The sequence below is a fragment of the Crocodylus porosus genome, unplaced genomic scaffold, assembly GCF_001723895.1.
Source record: "Crocodylus porosus isolate Cpor-Errol unplaced genomic scaffold, CroPor_comp1, whole genome shotgun sequence".
Taxonomy (NCBI): Eukaryota; Metazoa; Chordata; order Crocodylia; family Crocodylidae; genus Crocodylus; species Crocodylus porosus.
Window position 1 is genome coordinate 54,798,895 of NW_017728909.1, and position 19,735 is coordinate 54,818,629.

The 19,735-nt window shown below is 43.0% G+C and overlaps 1 protein-coding gene across 2 annotated transcripts in view; it reads left to right on the plus strand.

The window, feature by feature from the left end:
* VCAN (versican) overlaps nucleotides 1-19,735 on the plus strand; it is a 150,121-nt gene that overhangs the window by 38,961 nt on the left and 91,425 nt on the right. For both annotated transcript variants that reach the window (XM_019532324.1, XM_019532325.1), the window contains exons 4-6: nucleotides 3,754-3,928; nucleotides 4,043-4,170; nucleotides 15,733-16,026. In XM_019532324.1, coding sequence (XP_019387869.1) covers nucleotides 3,754-3,928; nucleotides 4,043-4,170; nucleotides 15,733-16,026 — 597 coding nt within the window. The remainder of the gene's footprint in view (nucleotides 1-3,753; nucleotides 3,929-4,042; nucleotides 4,171-15,732; nucleotides 16,027-19,735) is intronic.

A 19,735-nucleotide genomic window follows, 5' to 3' on the forward strand; every position in this document is an offset into this window, starting at 1 on the left:
GGAAGCAACCCCTGCCAGGGGTTCCTCCCACCCCTTCTCACTTGTTCTCTGCTCCAGCTGCTTCAGTGGCTGGAGTGGGGGTGAGGCCAGACCCCAGTAGCCTGAGATGGAGGTGGGGCTTAATCCTCCCATTGCAGACAGCAGTTATGTGGGCACTGACACAGCACTGGTGCCATCCCATGCTGAAAATCCCCTCAGGCAGGGCCCAAGCTGCAGTGCCTGGGCTAAGTCCCTTGGAGGAGCATTGAGCGAGCCATGGCGAGTGGGGATGTGATCTGGCTGCAGAAGGCAAGGAGCCAGGGCAAATCTCGGAGCCGGACTCACTGTTGCCTCCCACTGCAGCAGCACGGCCTAGACTGGGGCAGCTCTAGGGGGTGGTGGTCAGCACCCACAACTTTCTCCTTCCAGGCTTGTGCAGAGACCATGTTTTGTAGGCAGACTGCAACTGGAGTGCCACTCCCTGCCCCCTCCCTTTCCTGGCAATGGTGACAGAGACAAAATGAGCCAGTGCAGTGGGCAGCAGTGAAGCATCTGTCACCTGCCACCTGCTTGTGACGGTGCTGTGTGCTCAGAGCAGGCTGCCACAGCCTAGTTGCTGTTCATGCCCTGGGCCATGGGGCCAGGCTGAACTGGGCTTCAATGGTCCATTGCCTTCCCCCACCACTGCCCATGCCTCTGGCCCATGGCAGCCTGCTCTGAGCTTCTGGTGCCACTGTGAGCAGGTGAGGCATGGCAGGAGCAGCAACTGGAGGTGAGGGGAGCAGAACAGCCCTGTTGGCCCCAGCCAGCATGCAGCTTTCCCTTGCCCCCAGTAGCTCCTCCTTCTCCCATTCTTGTGCCTGCTGCACTACTCCAGGTGGTGGTGGTGTGGGAAGAGAAGAAACTTCAGCCTGGGGGCTTCTGCCTAGTGCATGGAGCTCTGGCTTTAGCTCTTGGCTGCCTTCCACCCTCTCCTTCCCATCCACAGGGGCTGCTCATTGCATTAGGCAGGTGGAAAGCAGCTGGAGCTGCATCTCCGTGCTCTGGGTAGAAGCCTCTGGGCTGAAGCTTCTCTCTTCACTGCCACCTGGAGCGGTGCAGCAGGGGCAGGAGTGGGAGGAGGAGGAGGAGTCACTGAAGGCCAGGGAAAGCTGTGTGCTGGCTGAGGCCAGCAGGGCTGTTCTGCTCCCCTCACCTCCACCTGTGGCTCCCGCCATACTGAGCAGCTCAGGGTGGGTGGACACTTCAGCTGGAGGTGAGGGGAGCAGAACAGCTCTGCCATTCTGGTGATGGATCTCCATGTGCTGGGCAGAAGCTGCCGGGCTGAAGCTTCCACTTGCCTGGAGCTGCATGGTGCTGCAGAAGCCACCAGGCTGCAGCTTCCCGCCTGCCCACCCAGAGTGGCATGGCAGGGGTAGGGGCAGCAGTGGCAGCTGGAGACGAGGAAGGCAGAACAGCCCTGCTGACCCTGACCAGTGCACAGCCTGTGGTGCAGCTCTAGCCACCAGGTGCTGCACAGAACTGGGGGTCAACAGTGGCTGCTGGGTTCTGGGCCTGCCAGTGCCTGCAAGCCAACTCGGGCAGCCTGTTGCACAGCCAGCAGGTGCCCAGCCAACAGCTGGGCCCAGCTGTCACAGAGCCACAGCTGGCTGGGAAGGGCCCTGCCCCCATGGCCTGGTTGGAGCCTTCTCAGCTGGCTTCAGCTCCATGACAGCACCGCCCAACCTGGGCACGGGGAGCCAGGAGCAATCTGGCTGTGTGGTTCCCATGGCATCAGCGCAAGCTGCAGCCTGCTGAGAAGGGCCTGACCCTGTGGCCCAGCTGGCCCCTCTGTGTTCACTCTCAGCGGTGCCCATGGGCTGGCCCAGCTTAGCCCCATAGCCGCAGATGAGGCAGACTCTGGCCACACCCACTGATGGAGTTGGGGGGGTGGTGCCTGACAGGACCCAGCCAGGCAGACCCCCGCCGCTGGGGAGACAGAGGATGGAGGGGGAGATTAAATCTCTCTCTCCGCATTTGCTTCAGGCTGTGGATGGGGCTGGGCACGCCCCCCTGCCACTGCTCAGCAGCAAGAGGGGGAATGCCCGACAGGGGCTGCTGCACCCTGGCCAGGCAGACCCTGGCTGTGGTCCTGCAGTGGGAGTAGGAGCAACGCACCCCCTCCCTGCTCCCTGCTCCCTTTCCCTCAGGGCCCTGCCTGGCCTGCGTCTGGCTGCGCCCCCACCCCACTCCAGCTACAGAGCAGGTTTATCTTAAATCAGTTTCGGCCATTTTGAAACTGGTTTATGTGCACTCAACTTATGTTCTGTTACATATTTAAACCAGTTTCTGGTCGCTCAAACCAGTTTATGTGTAACATTTGTTTCTAGCTAATAATGGGACAGCAATAGGAGTTTTAGGATGGGGGAATTTCTAGGTGCCATAAAGCTAAGTGTATGTGGCTTGGTGCCATCTTCTTTAGCCTCCCCCAGTGCAGAAAGTGGGTCAGGGTAAATCCACCTTAGGTGTTATGCCAATTGTAGCATGGTTCAGAACTGAAGATATTTGAAATAACTCCATGGAAGTCCTGCTCCGTGGAGTTATTCTACGTGTCCAGTGAAACTGAAACCAACTCGTAACTATATTCTTTCTGTGACATCAATCTGACGGATGAGGAAAGGATTAGTGTGTTTTACACAGATTTCTTTTATTTCTGTTAGGAAGCTTTCTTAATAAAACATACATATTATAATTTCATATAGAACAGTGAAATACTATGGGGTCTGAATTTGGCTTTATAGAAGAAATCGGTTCTAAATATGGTAGAACTTCTTTAATTTTAACATTGCTAATCCATCTGCTTTAAAATTAATATATATCATAGTAGACTGTTTCCCTCTTTCAGCAAAATGTATTAGGAAAGAGGTATACAGAGATCTCACATTACTTAAAATCAATAATTTCTCCAAAACATACTGGAAGAAATGAGCTAGCACATTATGAAATATAAAATAAAATTGTCAAAATACAAAGCACATTGTATGATTTATTCTGCTGTTGGGTTGCATCTAAACATGCATTTGCTAATTTAAAGCATTTAGTAATTTGTAATTCATACCCCAGCGATCACTAGGAATTAGTGAAGTTTTACTGAATACTACTTTTCAAAGATCATCATGAGTCATCCACTACCATTTAACTGTAAAGACAGTGGGAACAGGGAACTATGGAGTGGAAAATATGACTTAGGCCTTCTAAATGGTAGTGCACTTTTAGGACAAATTTCAGATATTCTTGTGTAGCCAAGAATAACATTTGGCTCCTAATTAGAACTATAGTGTTCTGTAGTGTTTTTTTATTTTTAGATTCTGTCCAATAGCAGAGCCAGAAATCCCCAAGTCCCAACCCCCCACAACAAAACCTGTGTAGCCTGTAATATTTTGTAGTATGCAAAATAAAATATAGATATTATACTAGTTTATTTGTAACTAATGATACACAGAGGCAGATGCCATAGCCATTGGTAAAACCTGATGCCTTTTCTACCTCGGGGCTAAAATAATTTCTCCGGTTTTGATTAGTATAAGAGTGTTATGCAGTCTTTGATAGCAACAGCACTAGAGGGAGACATGACCTTATGTACTACGAGATGTCTTGTCCCAACATTCTATTATTATACCAGGAAAGAGTCCCCTTTGTCTGTTTTCATTACTATTGTATTACTGATTTTCTATAAAATGAATATAGCAAATGTAGCATAACTTGTGTTAGTAACATGAATTTTTGTCTTTGCAGGTGTTGTATTTCACTATCGTGCAGCAAGTAGTAGATATACTCTGAGTTTTAAGCAAGCTCAGGAGGCTTGTCTGGACAATGGTGCTGTCATAGCAACTCCTGAACAATTGAAAGCTGCATATGAGGATGGATTTGAGCAATGTGATGCTGGCTGGGTGTCTGACCAAACAGTTAGGTGAGATGTTCAACTTGCCTCTTGACCATGTTCCCCAAAAGTGATAAATTTGACTTGTTCGTACTGGAAATGCTACGTTACTGTAACAATAAAAACTAACATACTGTATTTCAGATACCCAATTAGGCAACCCAGAATTGGCTGCTTTGGAGATAAAATGGGAATGGCAGGAGTCAGGACATATGGAGTCCGTCTTCCCAATGAAACTTATGATGTATATTGCTATGTGGAACGTTTAGAAGGTAAGATCGGCCTATATTTATATTGCATGATGAACTGTAAAATAATTGGAGAAGTAATAAGACAGACAAGACAGTGAAGCAAAAACTTCTGTATAAAATACATCTAGACTATTTTGCATATAAAAAAATTCTGGATAAAATGAGCCTATAGTTTGTGGTAGAAGAGGCCTTAATTAAAGGAGAGTGTGGAGGTGGTAAAGTTTGCAAATGGCTACGCAGGTTTTGAGCTGCTATAGTTAGTAACAGTAGACTTTACTATGGGGTTGTTTTGGAAAGTATCTTTGCACTTTTAGAATGCTTAGAATTTTTAGATTGTTTTGCTTTTTATATGAATTATACTTCTTTTTCCTGTTTTGAAAATAAACTGACTGACGTACTTAATGAAGTTAATAGAAAATGTTCTGTTAACTTCGGTTGTGTCTGGATTAGGGCTAAGGAAATGTTGAAATTAATTCCCCCAGCTTTTTATTTTTACTCTGTTAATAAGATAATTTTCACTTCCTTATGATACAAGACAGGGATATACTATGTTACTCATTGCTTTAAGAAATGGGTACTGTGATTTTGTGAGTTAAGTGCATGTGTATAGCTGAGAGATGAAGTACAAGCATTACTGGAGGTGTAGTTAAATAAAAGCACATATCTATTGAAAAACCTTGCAAGATGCTAGATTAAGAGCCTTTAGCATCAAGAGGACTGCTTTTGTAAGGGCTCAACATTAATTTTACTCTGCTTTTGCTCTACTACACCCACAGACAAACTGCCCACTTGCATTCCTAGACTTTAGTGCATTCACTGACCAAGAATTCTGGACACTCAAGGGTAATCTTGACCCAAGACTTGTGAATTCAACCTGTGCGTATCTTAGCTTGTCCAAGAAAATGAAGAGTAACTGGTCCCAGTCCTGATTCAAATAGTTAGCATCTGATTCAGAGAAGGAATCTTCGCATCCTCTCTCAAACATGCATTAAAGGACCCTGCATAGTGGTACTAGCCAGATTCTAACCAATGTCAAACCTCCCATTTCTAAGCAAACTCATAGAAAGGTAGCCAAGGGTCAACCAAAATTCATCTAACTGAAGCTAAGCAAAGGAGGATTCAGGTCAGGTCATGGAACTGGAACTGCTTAAGTGACAATGATGGATGTTTTTCTCCTGTCTGTGCATAGGAAACAGACCTCCTTTCTCATCCTTTTTTGGCAGCATTAGATAATGTCAAATATGAGATGCTGTTGGTTCACTTGAGACACGTGGTAGGGGTCAAGAGGAATTATTACTTTGACCTGGGACTTTCCTGCTGGGATATACTCAATGAGCATACCTAATGCATGATAGGAAACTGCTTCTGCACTTTGCATTTGTGTTTTTTTCATTATAACCTGGATAGATATTAAGGCCAGAGGAGGATCATAATGATGATCTACTCAGACTTCCTTATTTTTTATTTTCATGCCTATAGTCTTTTTGGACTAAAGTTTTCAATGAAATAGAAATATTTGGGGTAAAAGAAAATATCTGAGAAAATATACTCTGATATGTGGATAAGGCTGTGTGGCATCAGTTATATATTCTGATATGCAAGAGACTATTACATTTACTTATTCCCTGAGTATGGGTAGAGGAAACCATATGCATGGCTTGTAAAATACAGTAGGGGATCCGGCTGCAACTTGGTACAAGTGTTTCAATGTTAGAGGACATTTCATGAGAACTTGAGCAATATGGCAAGTCTTTCTGCCTAGGTAAGAACACAGGAGCCATAATCATGCTCTACATGTAGTAAAAATGGTTGCTAAAAGGACAAACATTGATTTTGAATATAAGGTTTGTTTGAAATTGCATAGCACAAAAAGAAATTAATGAATGGAGCCATTTGCCCTTGGAGATAGTTAGATAAACTACAGACACAAGTGTAATTTATATGAAAAGTAAACACTGCCTAAAACTACATTCATTGTTTTGCTTTGCTTCATAATAACATACGAATCCCATGGAAGTAGGCCATAACTTTTAGGACTTGGAGCCACATGGTGTTTAAGACTGTGCATCATTTAGAGCTTAGTTCTGCAAGAGAATGAGCTGCTTTTGTGAGCTAGTGAACATCCAAAACTCCTATTAAAGACAAAGGGAATTGATGGTATTTGGCACCTTGTTAGATTGGTCTTATATATTCTCCATCTCAGTTATTATATTGTTCATACCTGCAGAGGCAGATATTACCCCGAAGAGCTGATTAAGGGCCAGATCTGTCAGCCTTACTATTACTAAATAGTACCTTAACCGAATAATAGCATTATTGACGACAATGAAACTACTCATAGAGTAAGGCACAACTTGACAGACATAAGGATATCAGAATCTGGCCCATAATGAAGATGCCCATTAAGGAAATTATTGTGCAATCATTTATATACTGGCACTAACAGCACTAACCCAGATGGTCATAAAATAATGGTGGGAATATCTGCAGTGCACTTTAGCTTAAATATGAATTGAATTTACAGTACTAATTTGGTTAGTTCCAGATGAAGATATGTATGACCAAGCAGCATTTTGGCTTTCTTCTTTCTTTGTTTCTGGCTTTCCAAAAATCACAGTCAGGCTGAGGCATAGATTTCTCCATGAAACACAAACAATTACGTTAAATTAAAACCAGCTATCTAGGCTAAATCTTACCATTTCCTTGCTCTTAGGAAAGCCATAGCGATTAAAGGCCGTGCACAATTATGAGTAAAATATTTTGAGTTTTGTTAAAAAACATGGGAATATTATTATGGGAGTTTAAAATTTCTTCACTTTAATGATGAAAAAGAGACAAGAAAAAAAGCATTATTTCATTAAACCAAGTGTGGGCATAGTGGCTTATAGTAGACTAATTTAAACTTTTCATATTTCATTGCAACTCATTAGTGCTAACTTTTGAATACCTTTATATATAAAAATCAGTGCTTGCAGTTTAATGTTCCATAAATGAGCTATTAATCAAGCTTTAAAGATATGGGTATAACTTTAGGGCCAATTTAACCCCTTTACTTCTTCTTGAAACAAGAGCCCCATCAGCAGTATATGATTCTGCCTCAAATATTCATGAATCAAAAGTGATTAGTATTGCTGGAAGCCAGAACAGGATCCTGCTTTATATACCTAAGCTCATTTATTAGATGAAGAGCTGGGGGATGTGGTGGAAAGACAAAACAAAAATGCCAGTTAGAAGCTGTGTGTGTAACACATGCAAACAGGGAGTTGTTTAGGAAAGTTCTTTTGGGCTGGGGATTGAAGGACTAGAAAGAACCTTTTCCAGCGATGCACTTCTTTCCCCTAGAGGACATTGCTAGAAGAAAGCTTTATGTCAGGGGTGTCCAACTTTTTTGAATGTGGGGCTGAATCATGAACTTTTTATCACCCAGTGGGCTGGTGAGCCATATTCAAAGACCTCACAGGAAGCGGTATCAAATCACACCCCTGAAACGAAAATACACCGTTTACTTTCATTTCCTGTTGCAGCACCTCGGGCCTCAGAAAACAGGTTAGAGGGCCGCATGGTGGCCCATGGGCCATATGTTGGACAAGCCTGTTTTCTGTTAACTTATGCATCTGGCTAATGGGGCATTGAGTGTCAACAACCCAGGGCCTGTTGTTTCTCAGCTCAGTCACTGAACCCCAGAGAAGGGAAGAATAAAGAATTTTGTCACCCTTGGGATTCAAGGAAAAGTACTAGAAATATACTTTAAAAATATAATGTGAGGTTATCCACTATTCTAGATGGGGTATGAGAATAGAGTTCTTGGGTCCTAAAGTCTTGCTGATTGCTGACACACAGTTGCTCATACAAGTCCCCCATCCAGGCTAGTGAATCCATGTTGTGTAAGAAGCCTCTGGCCACGGTTCTGGCCCACCCATATTTCCATTCTTTCTTTTAAAGTATATGAGAGTTCATGAAACAAATGCATGAAGAAAGACTCCTGACTCCCAAGACTACTTCTGGTGGGAGTGAATGAGTAAATTAAGCTTCAGCAAAATGAAGTTTGTAACAAAACCACCTGATAAGCCTCTAGATCCAAAGCTTTTTGGCAGGAGGGTGGTAGCGAGTCAACCTTTGTCTTCAATAAAAACCTTGGCTTCCCTGTCTAGCTTGTTGAATTTGACAGAAATAAAAAAGAAACTTTAGTCACATGCCTTTTTTAAAATAAGTAATGCAAACACAGAGAGCAGGAAAATCCTGGGGATCTTTGAGTCCTCTGGCTGCAGAGGGCAGGCTCTCAATCTGCTGCTTGATTTGGAAAGGGGGCCAAAGATAATACACATTGCATTATTGTCTGTAATCTAAACATTGTCATGGTTTCCATTTCACCCCTGCTATTACAGGGCATGACCAGGGCTAGTTTTTTCTCCACGTATCCTCTAGATCCTGGAGCTTGCCCAGGCAGTTTTGCTGAGTTATTTCTCAGTGTGGAATCCAGCTAAGAAAACATTACAGATTGCTTTTAACTGAAAGAAAAATCAATACTCCCTTGCTTTGGTTTTGGAAGCTACGTCATTCCTTTGCCTGCCAGATGAGTTTTCTGTTTATTCCCTGAATGTGTGAAGAAGTATACTCCTGATGTTTTGATTGGGAAACCTTGCCACTTTCAAACAGTATAATTAAGTAGCTCAAGATCTAGGATAGGGTTAATCCCTCTTTTAAGTATGAAACTTAATACCATCATTAGTGCTCAGGAGTTATTTTTAGAGAAGGCATTACTAGTTTAATTATATGTTATTAGCTTCACCGGCAACTTTTAAGTTTCTTAGAGGAAATCTGTTTGTAAGGGCCAAATTCTCTTCTCTACTAGGTATATCAGTGTTGTGAAAGGTAGGATTGGAACCTAAATGAAGTTCCTTTCCCAAATCTAGTTGATGGCCTCAGGTCAATTTTGATGTAGAGACTTGGGAAATAGGGTGCAGAACCTGATTTTCCCTAGTGAATCTTTGTCATTTCCACAGGAAATTCCTTGAAGAGTTAGAAGTTCTTCTTTTAAACACGAATGCCCGTTCCTCTTAAAACACCTATCATCAGTCCCTCAGTTAATGGAGTAGCGTGTAGACATAAGAGGGGAACAATATGGCTCCTTGAATAAGTTATGCTACTGTGAAAGAAGCAACCAGAGGTACAATGAATGAGGATGGCCTTCTCTTTAGCTACCTCATAGTGTCCAGAGCCTGTGAGCAGGGAGTACAGGATAGTACATCCCTTCCCTACAGTACATAGGGAGGCTGCCTGCACTTACTGAACAAAGAGAATGTGAAATGCTTCATTTGTGCCCTCAACGCTTCCCATACCAGCATGATGACTGTTTAGTAAAGTGTCCCCTGTAGCACATGGCTACAGTGCTGCAAGGTGGCAGTACGTGGCTCACATTTCCTATAAGAGTACTAAAGGACGCCTCAAGGAACTATCACAGCAATCCGGCATATGCTTTGTTGCTAGTATAATTCATATCAATAAGTCTGTTGGAAACCTTTTCCCTCCTCTCTTTCAGTGGACAGATGTAATTTTTTTTTTTTACTGTAGTTTAGGAAAATTGCCAAGCAACTGTTAGATATTTTTAGGTATATATAACAAGAATCATCAGTCACAGTTTTTTTTCTTCGGCATGATGGTTTTGTACTCTGCTTTCAAATGCAGGGGAAATTAACACTACAACAGACTTTATTTCTTTTTAAATTGGACAGGCTCACAGCAGACTAACTTTTTAGTGTCAGTGTCTGGTAATTGGAATTCAGCTTTAAGTGTGCTGTTGGACTGGTTTAAAATGAGCAGCTTTGGATTCTTAGCATCTCATCCCTGCTGGTACAAATACAAACTGCTATGTTTTAACATCGTTAACCACTATGGGATAACAATAAAAGTATTTTGCTGATTGCTTTGGCAACTTTTGCATTCTTTGTGCCTTCACCTTTCCAAAACTTTTAATAAGTCTAATAAGTGGAAATGGACATAAAGCTTCACTATTTTTTTTATGGCTGGACCTACTTTAATTAGTCTACATTTTTCTTTAAATGTATTTTTTGTTTTAACATTTATGAAGTTTTGCTCATAAACTGAACTTCAGACACAGATGGTATCTGTGTGAAAGCAGCAGACTTTGGATAATTGTCCAACCAGGCCCCAGGTCTGTTAGACCAATTCAGTAGATTAAAAGTCATTATATCCACTGTACAAATGTGCAGCATTATCAATTTGGCAAAAGCAGGCAGGTTTCAAGTTTTGCACTCATAAAAATTTCCTTATGGAATAGTGAAAGGTGAATATGGAACAGGGTGGGTCTCTCTTGCATGAACACAATTTACAACCATAAAAATGTCCATCCCACCAATTTCAGGGTAAAGCCAGCAGCAAAAGACACAAGTACTCAGACTTATATGTAGAATCTAATGTGTGGATATGAAAATATGGGCACAAATTCTGTGGGACATGCTGTGCCTTTTACACCAAAGTCGATACATTAGGCTGGCTGAATAAATACACATAAATATTCATTTAAAATTTCCTTAAGTGTCATTTTGGTCTGGTTGGAACAACTGTTGCACACTCAGCATGGACCAGCTTCTTGTGTCTTGTTACACATCTATTCTTTAGGCAGCTCCTGGAGCTATTAATCCCTGGGTTGTCCACACATTAACACCTGAAACTAGTTTTAAACACACTTCAGGCATCTTAAAGTTACACCACTCCAGGGCAGGTTTCTCTCTGATCCGTGTTACCCAGCTCATGTTCCATTAATGTGTGGCCACTCCCCACAGATCAACCAACCACGTTGCAGCCCTCCAGCACCCCAAGATGCAGAATCCCTTCCCTCACCCTTCTGTTCTCTGTGGACAAACTTTACACCCCCTGAACTCTACTGTCCAGGGGCAGTTGTGGCACCAAGCCAACTCCCACTCTTCCCTCAGGGGTGTAACCTTCCCACCCTCAGGGCTGCAACCCCATGAAAACAGCCTGCAGAGCACAGCTAGCCAGGTTGCGGGGCATGGGTGGATGTAGGAGTGGGGTCTGGTTGTGGGGAACAAAAGAGCCCAATTGGGTCCCCATGAATTAGGGCTTCCTTCCCAGGACAGGGGAAGTAGCTCTTCCAAAAGTGCCTTCCCTCGCTGCTTTTACTTCCCAGCTGCTCTGGGAAGCATGACTAGAACCCTTCCACCCAATCCCAAATCCCAATTTATTAAAATATGAGTTTTTTAATTTAGTTCCTCTTTATTTCTTTTTACATTTTTTTTTTTAATTTTATCCTTCAGATGTTGACTCTTCTCTACCCTTCCCCCATCCCATTTCTTTTCCACCTCAGATTTTGTTACCCACCCCCATTACACCTCTTTCATGATCTTGTTCCCCCAACCCATCTCTTCTCCCCCAAGAGCAGGGTGGCTCACCAGCCCTGTAGCAGCAACTCATAGCTGTAGATCCTAGTCAGGAAGCTGCTTGTTAGCCCTCTGGTGGCAAGTCACAGCTGTGCAGGTGTGGGGACAATCAGAGAAGGTTTTTAGCCTTACGGTATGATTGCTCCAAACTCATCTGTCCCCAACACTGATCAACATTTTAGCAGCTCAAAGTGCAACATGTACCAAGACCCTTAGTTGGTGTAAGTCAATGAAATCAATAGAGCAACTTTGTTCGGCACCCCCTAAGAATCCATCTGTGTACATAGACTTTTTTCTTTTCATCCATGTACTAAATTTCTCTTAGGCAGATGACATGAGGGTGATTAGTTTTATTTGCTTTCAGATATGTCACATCTGTGGCTCTTACGCCATTAGCAAATCATTCAAAATACATTATTTGGAAGACTGTTTTACTTCACTTGTACAGTATAACTTAATGTTCTCTGGTAATAAAGAGCATATTATTTTCCTTTTTAATAATCTTTTTTTGATACGCTTCCATTTCTTATCTACTTAGGGCTGAGTTCTCCTAGGCTGTTATGTGGGTCCATAATTTTTGGCCTTCAAAGCAAAGGAAGAAAATTAGAGCTGGTGCTTTAGGGAGGACCTTTGTTTACTGTTCCAGTGCTGTATGTTGCTCCTGTGGAGAAAATGTGGAGACAGTGTCATGCCTCTATACTTGACTCTGCAGTGGTTTACATATGGGAACTAGCATGCAGACAGGAGCAGGCTGACCCCATGAAAGTTATGTAGTAGCAAGCATACTTCTTCTGTGCTCTCAGAATAGCATTTTGCCTCCTGGGCAATATAATTCTGTGCTTTCCCTTGCCCTGAATGGTGCCTAACAGACATAATTTAACCTTTAATGGCTACATTAATTTACCCCTAAGTTAGAAATTCCTTGCAATTCGTATGAGGAAACTCATGCTATGAAATTGATATTACAGCTGTAATAACAAATCACAATGTTTCTACCTAGGAGAAAAAAAATTGGCACACTGCCTCCTTTCACACTTACATTCCTTTCAGTCCTAAAACAAGTGTAATATTGATTTGAAAGAAACCACTCTGGGTGATGCAGTCTCTCCGTCTGCCTTTTGCTAAGTTGTCTTGAGACAAATGCATAGCTGAGATAAATCACATGTCCAGTGTGGTTGCACACCTCTCCCCAGCAATACTAACCTTGTATTCTGATCCAAAATAGATGAGAAAAATATCAACATTTCATAATAAGCTTGAATTTACACTACCCTCCTAAATTGAATATTTTAAGTCTCATTAGCTCTAGTATACTGCAGATCCAAAAAATAGGAAGCTGTCAAATACGGCACTGTTCCCACTCTGTGAATTTTGAGACTTGAATCATGTTGTAATTATCTTGATGGGTGAAAGAGTGGCTCTCTTAGAACACGTTTATATGGTTTTCCCAGTGCTCCCTGAGTAGCTGCTCTTGTTGGGGCCTGCTCACCGGCTTATCCAGAGCAATGCATCAGACTTTGTAATGAGTAAGTGAAACAGTATTGAGGACACCCTCTGCTGCCATTTTCAAAATGTCTTCTTCTGTTGAATTTGTGAACTGCTGCTAGGATCACTCTTATTCAGGCTCTTTGCTAGTTTTGGTGTGTGTGAAGTGAGGCAAGAATTTAGTCCTAAGGGCTAAGTATAGACAATCAAAAAGCCCAAGGCTGAATCAATTCAGTCTTTGCAGGTTAGTTAAGATGCAGAGATTAAACTGAAAAGCAACTGAACAGACATTCATTTTTGATTCAGGAAATGCACCCACATTTCTGCAGTGGCTCAGGCCAGAAGCGAGGGGTGGGTGCTACAGAATACCTCCCAGCCTGCTGGCCACTGCCAAAGGGAAGGGACTGAAGCTCCAAGGCTTTTCCCCACTCACTGCTGGAGCAGTGGGGATGTGGCTAGGCCCCAGCCTGGAGCTAACACACTGGAGTATGGGGATTTAAATCCACTCCCTGGCCCACATGGGACCCCATCCTGAGTCTGCCTGGGTGGAGGTGGAGGGGCAGTGCTTGCCAGGCTTCTGCCCCGGCAATCCCTGCTCAAGGGGTGGGGAGGGCAGCCCTGCCAGGCTGAGGAAGGGGTGGGTGGGGAAAAAGGTAGCAGCATTGAGTAAGAATAGTCCTTTCTCTGAAGCAAGCATGTGTTGTACACAGCAATTTGCAACCTCAAGCACATAACAAAGAACAACCAAAAATCTTTGCCTAAGCTAAGATACAGTTCAGTAAAATGCACTGAGCTGTCACATAGCTTAGTCTAACTTAAAATGGAGTGTAATAAACCAAAAAGACAAAAGAAAGCCTTGCATAAGTCTTACAGAAGAGCGTCTCCTTACCACCAGGTATGCTTCTTGGGGAATCAACAGGTGGTCTTAGGTGTTGGAGGTCCCAGTGCTCACAGGTGGCAGGGGACCAATCCCTCCAGCCCTGGTTCCCCAGCCTCTTCCCTCTCCCCCATGGCCTGGGGGAGCTGAGAGGATTACACCCCCTCTGTCTCCCCTTATCAGCTTGCCAGCCTCAGTCTCTGCCAGTGGTGGGAGGGGTAGAGCCTGCTGGTCTCCTGCTGTTTTATAATGTAAATGTAGTTCTCTGCTTTCTCTGATCACACTAGCTAAAGCAGTCCCTCTCAGACTGTTGTCTGCCCATGTCCTGCTCCAGCAGAGAGCAGGGGGTGTGGACAGCACACTGAGCTGAGGAAGGAGGGATTAAAGCCCCTTTTGGACCTCAGCCAGGGTTTGCCTGGGGAGGCAGTTGCTCTCAGGCTGTTGCCCACCCTGTACCTCCCACCCCCACCCACTCCACTCCAATGCAGAAAAGTGTGGCAGGGGCTAGCCCCCAGACAGACCCAGCTGTGGTCCCCTGCAGGGTTCCCCACCCCCACCCCCTTGTCAGCCAGCCCTCACTTCTCCAGCAAGGGAGCAGAGGGGCGGGGCCAACCCTGCACTCTGGAGCAGACAGCACAGTACAGCCCAGGGCTGCAAAGCATGCTGGGACGTTGGGGGACTGTGATTTGACTTGAAACAGGAAAGGGTCTGGGACAGAAGTTTCATAAGCCAGTTTGACCTAAATCAGTTAATTCTGATACTACATTCATCCAGGTTTATCTTAAAACAAGTTCAGCCATTTTGAAACTGGCTTATACACACTGAGCTTCTGTTCTGTTACTGGCTTATACCAGTTTCTGATCACTTAAACCAGGTTGTGTGTAACTGCTGTCCCTAGCCAAAGAGCACCAGGAAAGCAGTGTAGAAATAGTCTCTGTAGAGTTCTAGACATACCTAAAACTCAAAACCAAAAAGGGGCCGGGGGGTGATAAAAAGGAAAGAAAATAGATCATATATTGATCATATACATCAAAAGCATGTTAATTATTCTGGGTCAAACCCCATCAGTAATTATAAAGGAAAAGACATTGTTTGGAGAGTATTGTTCACTTGAAGCCAAACTACACAAAGGGTCTTCAGGTCTAGTTTCTCCCTCTCAGGTAAATCATAAATTTGGGGGAAAATATAAATTGATCCAGTGCCTATTTTCATCTTTTTTTTTTTTCATGTGGGATTGTCAGAAGTCAGCTTTTAGAAATATACCACTGGAAACTAATTTACAGCAGCCAATAAAGTTAACTTACTTTCTTTGTACCTCAAGTGAGATCCATGGGAAAGGCCAAGGAAAAGGCTGCAAATATAATGGAACTGATTTGCTTTTCTTGAGAAAGTACACATTATCAAGCCAGTTTTAATGAGTGCAGTGGTTTCACAGCTCCGCCTACAGCCCACAGATTCAAGTAGAAATCACATATGGGCTGTATGGCTCCCATAACTTCTGTTTGCATGTTGAGGTTGGGATTCTGTCTCCAGCCATTCCCTCATGCATATAGTCAATGTTTGTGCTTTGTGTTGGATGGGTAAGTTACACATAAATTAGGGCAGACTTGCTTTTATGGTCACAGCCTGGATATGGAAAAATGGAGGACACTTGTTTTGGGTATTTATATTGGACTGGGGGGAAAGGAAAATTGAGTTGATAAGCAAGACTAAGACTAAACCTTCATTATGGAGAGGCCGTCATAATTGGAGCATCTAGAGAGAAATGTTCAGTGAGATTCATTCTTGTTTGTATCCCATTAGGTACTGTGTTCCATGTAACTGTGCCTGACAAGCTAACCTTTGAAGAAGCTAAAGAGGAATGTGAAAAAAGAAACGCAGTCCTTGCTACAGTTGCAGAGCTGTATGCTGCCTGGAGGATAGGCTATGACCAGTGTGACTTTGGCTGGCTGGCTGATGGCAGTGTTCGCTATCCTGCATCCGTGGCTAGACCTCAATGTGGAGGAGGTTTACTTGGGGTGAGAACCCTATATCGCTATGAGAACCAAACAGGCTTTCCTTTGCCAGACACAAAGTTTGATGCCTACTGCTTTCAAGGTAAACTGTTTTATTATTATTATTATTATTATTACTTTATTATTATTGTAAGAGTATACAACAATCAAAACCCTGAAATGTCCAGTTCCTTATGAAGCATACATTTTATAATAGAAAGATTAAATTACTTTGACTTTACAAAAAAAGCAAGGAAGCCAAATAAAACCAAATCCATTAAAATAACATTATGGTTGACAGACAGGATGCTGTGAAGAGAGGAAGTGTTAACATAAGGTTTTAATCTGTACCCAGTGTGTATCAGTATGGTGATGCACATTTTTCTACAATCAGCCAGGCTTAAATGGGTTTCCTAGTGCTTTGGGACTGTAGGCAATGCAACCAAAATATGGCTAAGTTAAATTCTGAGGTCTTTTGCAACCCTTAATCACAGTAGTGATATAAATGAAATCTTTATTACCATGGCCGCTCATTAATAAAGTTAATGAGTAAAGAATAAGTTAAAGTTTTGGGGCTGGGTCTTTAATTCAGGATATCTACTTTTCTGGTGCTCTAATCAATGACTTTGGACTGTGGACTGCATCAGAAAAGTGAATTCAATCTATTCTGCCTTCCCTCTAATGATGTCGAAGTTACAGAAACACATTGATAAGCCTTCCATAGCACTGGTCTTTTCTGCTCAAGCTTTAGAAGTTAGTGCATTAATATCTTTAGATCCTAAATTCAATCTCTGCTGATTACAGCTCACCTAGGTGATTGGTATAAAATGATATGCTGACTGCTGTCAACTCAAACTGAAATCATTAGAAGTTGAAGTGTCTCATTTCCCCTCTACTCTGAATGCATCAGATCTTGCAAAATTTTGCACACAGAAATAATCCCATTGGCTTCAAGGAAGTATCATGTAAGAGTAAGGATTACTTACATATAGGATTGGACTTTGAGTCTGGCAGCTCCAATGGGAGATAACAATGGTATATTTATGATTATTTTAAAGCATAATGGGTGAAATTTGCCTTGACTTTGAGGAGTTGATTATTGTCCCCCACTGGGCTGCAGTGGCATTTGTTTTGAGGAAGTGGGCAGGCCTGAGACCTATTTCTCAGCTAGGGTTTCATCTTTTCAACCCAACTTTACCTTATTCACATGGGCTACCTACAGATGTTAAAAAGCCCTGCAAAGAGCGCTTTACTTTCAGCTTGGTTTGCCCCTTTGCCAAGCATAGCACATGCCCAGAAGAGGCATAGCATTAGTTTGACCCAGCTCACCCAAATGTCTGTAAAAACTGGGCACTTCAGCAGGGTGTTTTGGTGCTTTTATCTAAAGCTGATTCAGTCAGCTGAAGCTCCATATCTATACAGACACTAGGGGAGCTGGGTCAAACTGATGCAATGATCCTTCCTGTAAAGTGCTGCTCTTTTGTTTTTTCACATCTGTCAGTGGCCATGGTGTCCAGTTACTTGGCATTAGGCTTGTGGAATAAATTTCAGCCTATGAAAACAGAATTTGCACTTTATGCTTTGACTCTACTTTCTATAAGTTTCACTTAAGAGAAATGTTATTGACATACATTGGGACTTAAAAGGGTGTGTTTGTGCCGGGCGAAGCTGTGCTGCGCAGAGATGTACACAGAGCTAGTTCTGTGCACCCTAGTTTCTGGAAGCACTAGGGCTCTGTTAGAGTCGGGCTATGCCTGTGCTAATAAGACCTGTTTTTCAGAACAGCTGAAGCCCTATTATGCTACCACAGCTACACTGCTTCTTATACCAGAGTTAGCTTGCACAGAGTTAGCACAGGGTATCTCTGCATAGTTCTGCCTTATACTTTACAGTCATGCTCAAAATTTCCTTTACAAGTACTTGCTTGGAGTCCATTTTTTAATCTGCTCTTTTTTGTGCTTCCAAAGCAATTTTCACAGGCGTAAAGATTTTTATCAACTTGTAAACCAAAATATAAGCAACCTATAAGTTAAACTCTTACAGGAACAGTGATTAAACAAACAAACACGGCTTGGGTGAACAGCAGTTTTTCTTCAGAATGTTTTCTGTCTTCCAATTTAAAATTAATACAGTATTGCATTATCACTAAATAAGATTTAGTGTTAGTCTGCTGACCCAGAATTCGCCAAACACCTCCCTATTTTTTTATAGAGACACCTAAATATATGCCTATGGCCATAGTCTGTTAAGATCTTAAATTTGCCAGGTGCCTCTTGAGAGTTGCTACATTGTTTTCAAAAGAAGGTAGAGGAAGTCAAACCCTCTCAGAAAGTGCTCAATACCTGGCAGGAATAAGTATCATTGACATCAGTAGCATATTTACCTGAGCAATAGAGTGCTGAATGAAGGTGAAATAGTTTCATAGTTTTTTAGGGGCTGGAAGGGACTTTACAGATCATCACGTTCAGGCCCACTGCATTTGGGCAGGAAAGACCACTGGGGTCAGATGACCCCAGCAAGATGGGCATCAAGACACTTTTTGAAGATCGCCAGGGTGGGTGATGCTACCATCTCTGTGGGAAGCCTGTTCTAAACCCTCGGCACTCAACTTGTAAAGAAGTTTTTTCTTATGTCTTGTCTGAAGTGATCTTCAATCAGTTTATGCCCATTATATCTAGTCCTCCCCTGGGGGGCTTTGGTGAACAAATGCTCCTCCGGGCCCTGAGGTACTCCCCAGATATATTTACAGGCTGTCATCAAGTCCCTCTGAGTCTCCTCTTCTCCAGGCTAAACAGTCCCAAGTCTTTCAGCCTCTCCTGGTCTCTAGGCCTCTAATCATGGAGGATGAAATCTGTGTGTGGCCCCTGCTCATCCACTCAGGGGAAAAGGGGGCTAGTATGGAGCTCTGTCCCCTTTCACCACCTCAGGGCTGTGCACAATAGTAGTTCCTGCACTTTTGCTAACCACTCTCCCCTTAAGAACGGGATTTCAAAAAAAAGCAAAAAAAAGCAGGGAAATGAAAGGAACAGAGAGAGCCTGCCAGGAAAACAGGGTTAGAGTGCAGGTGGGAACAGACTTCTCTGGCAGAACGAGATTGCTGCCTTTTTGTACAGTGGAGACAGTGCTAGGGAAGAATCTGTTCTTTATTGTTAACAGTCTCTCTCTATCTCTATGGCGAGGTGGCTGCTCGCTCAGGGCTATGGTTTGAAAGCAGAGCTGGCTGAAGAACAAGAATTCCTTGAAAGCTTTTAAGGTTTGTTTTTGATCCACACTGGAATGAAACTAAAACCTTTTTTTTTGGAAGAAAATCATATGTGTGTGTGTCCAACTTCAGAATACTTAGTAGACAGGTGGTTAGTGCACTCACCTGGGATACTGGTGAGGCAGGTTTAGATTCCTGCTCTGAATCAGGCAGAGCCTGACTTGGCCTCTCCTTGAATGTCCTAACCACTAGGATACAGTCTGTTTGGAGGGATCTCACTTTGGCTTTGACTCCAAATCCCATCCTGGGCCTAAGAAATTTACTTGGCAGATGTTTTGTTTAAAAGTTCCAAACCAGCTCTATCGAAAAGTCACAGTTAAACCCATGAAAGTACTGGGCGGTTCTCTGTGATACAATAATCCCTGATCTGAAGTTCAGCCATAACTGCATTTTTTTCTGTTTGAGCACATCCTTTACAGCAGTTGCCACACTGTGCAGTCTTGGTTGTCTTTGACCTCAGAAAGACTATAAAACTTTGATTCCCCAAAGAGAACCTCATCAGATTGCTTACATCTCTCTTAATATCTTTATAATGTATTTTTAATTACAT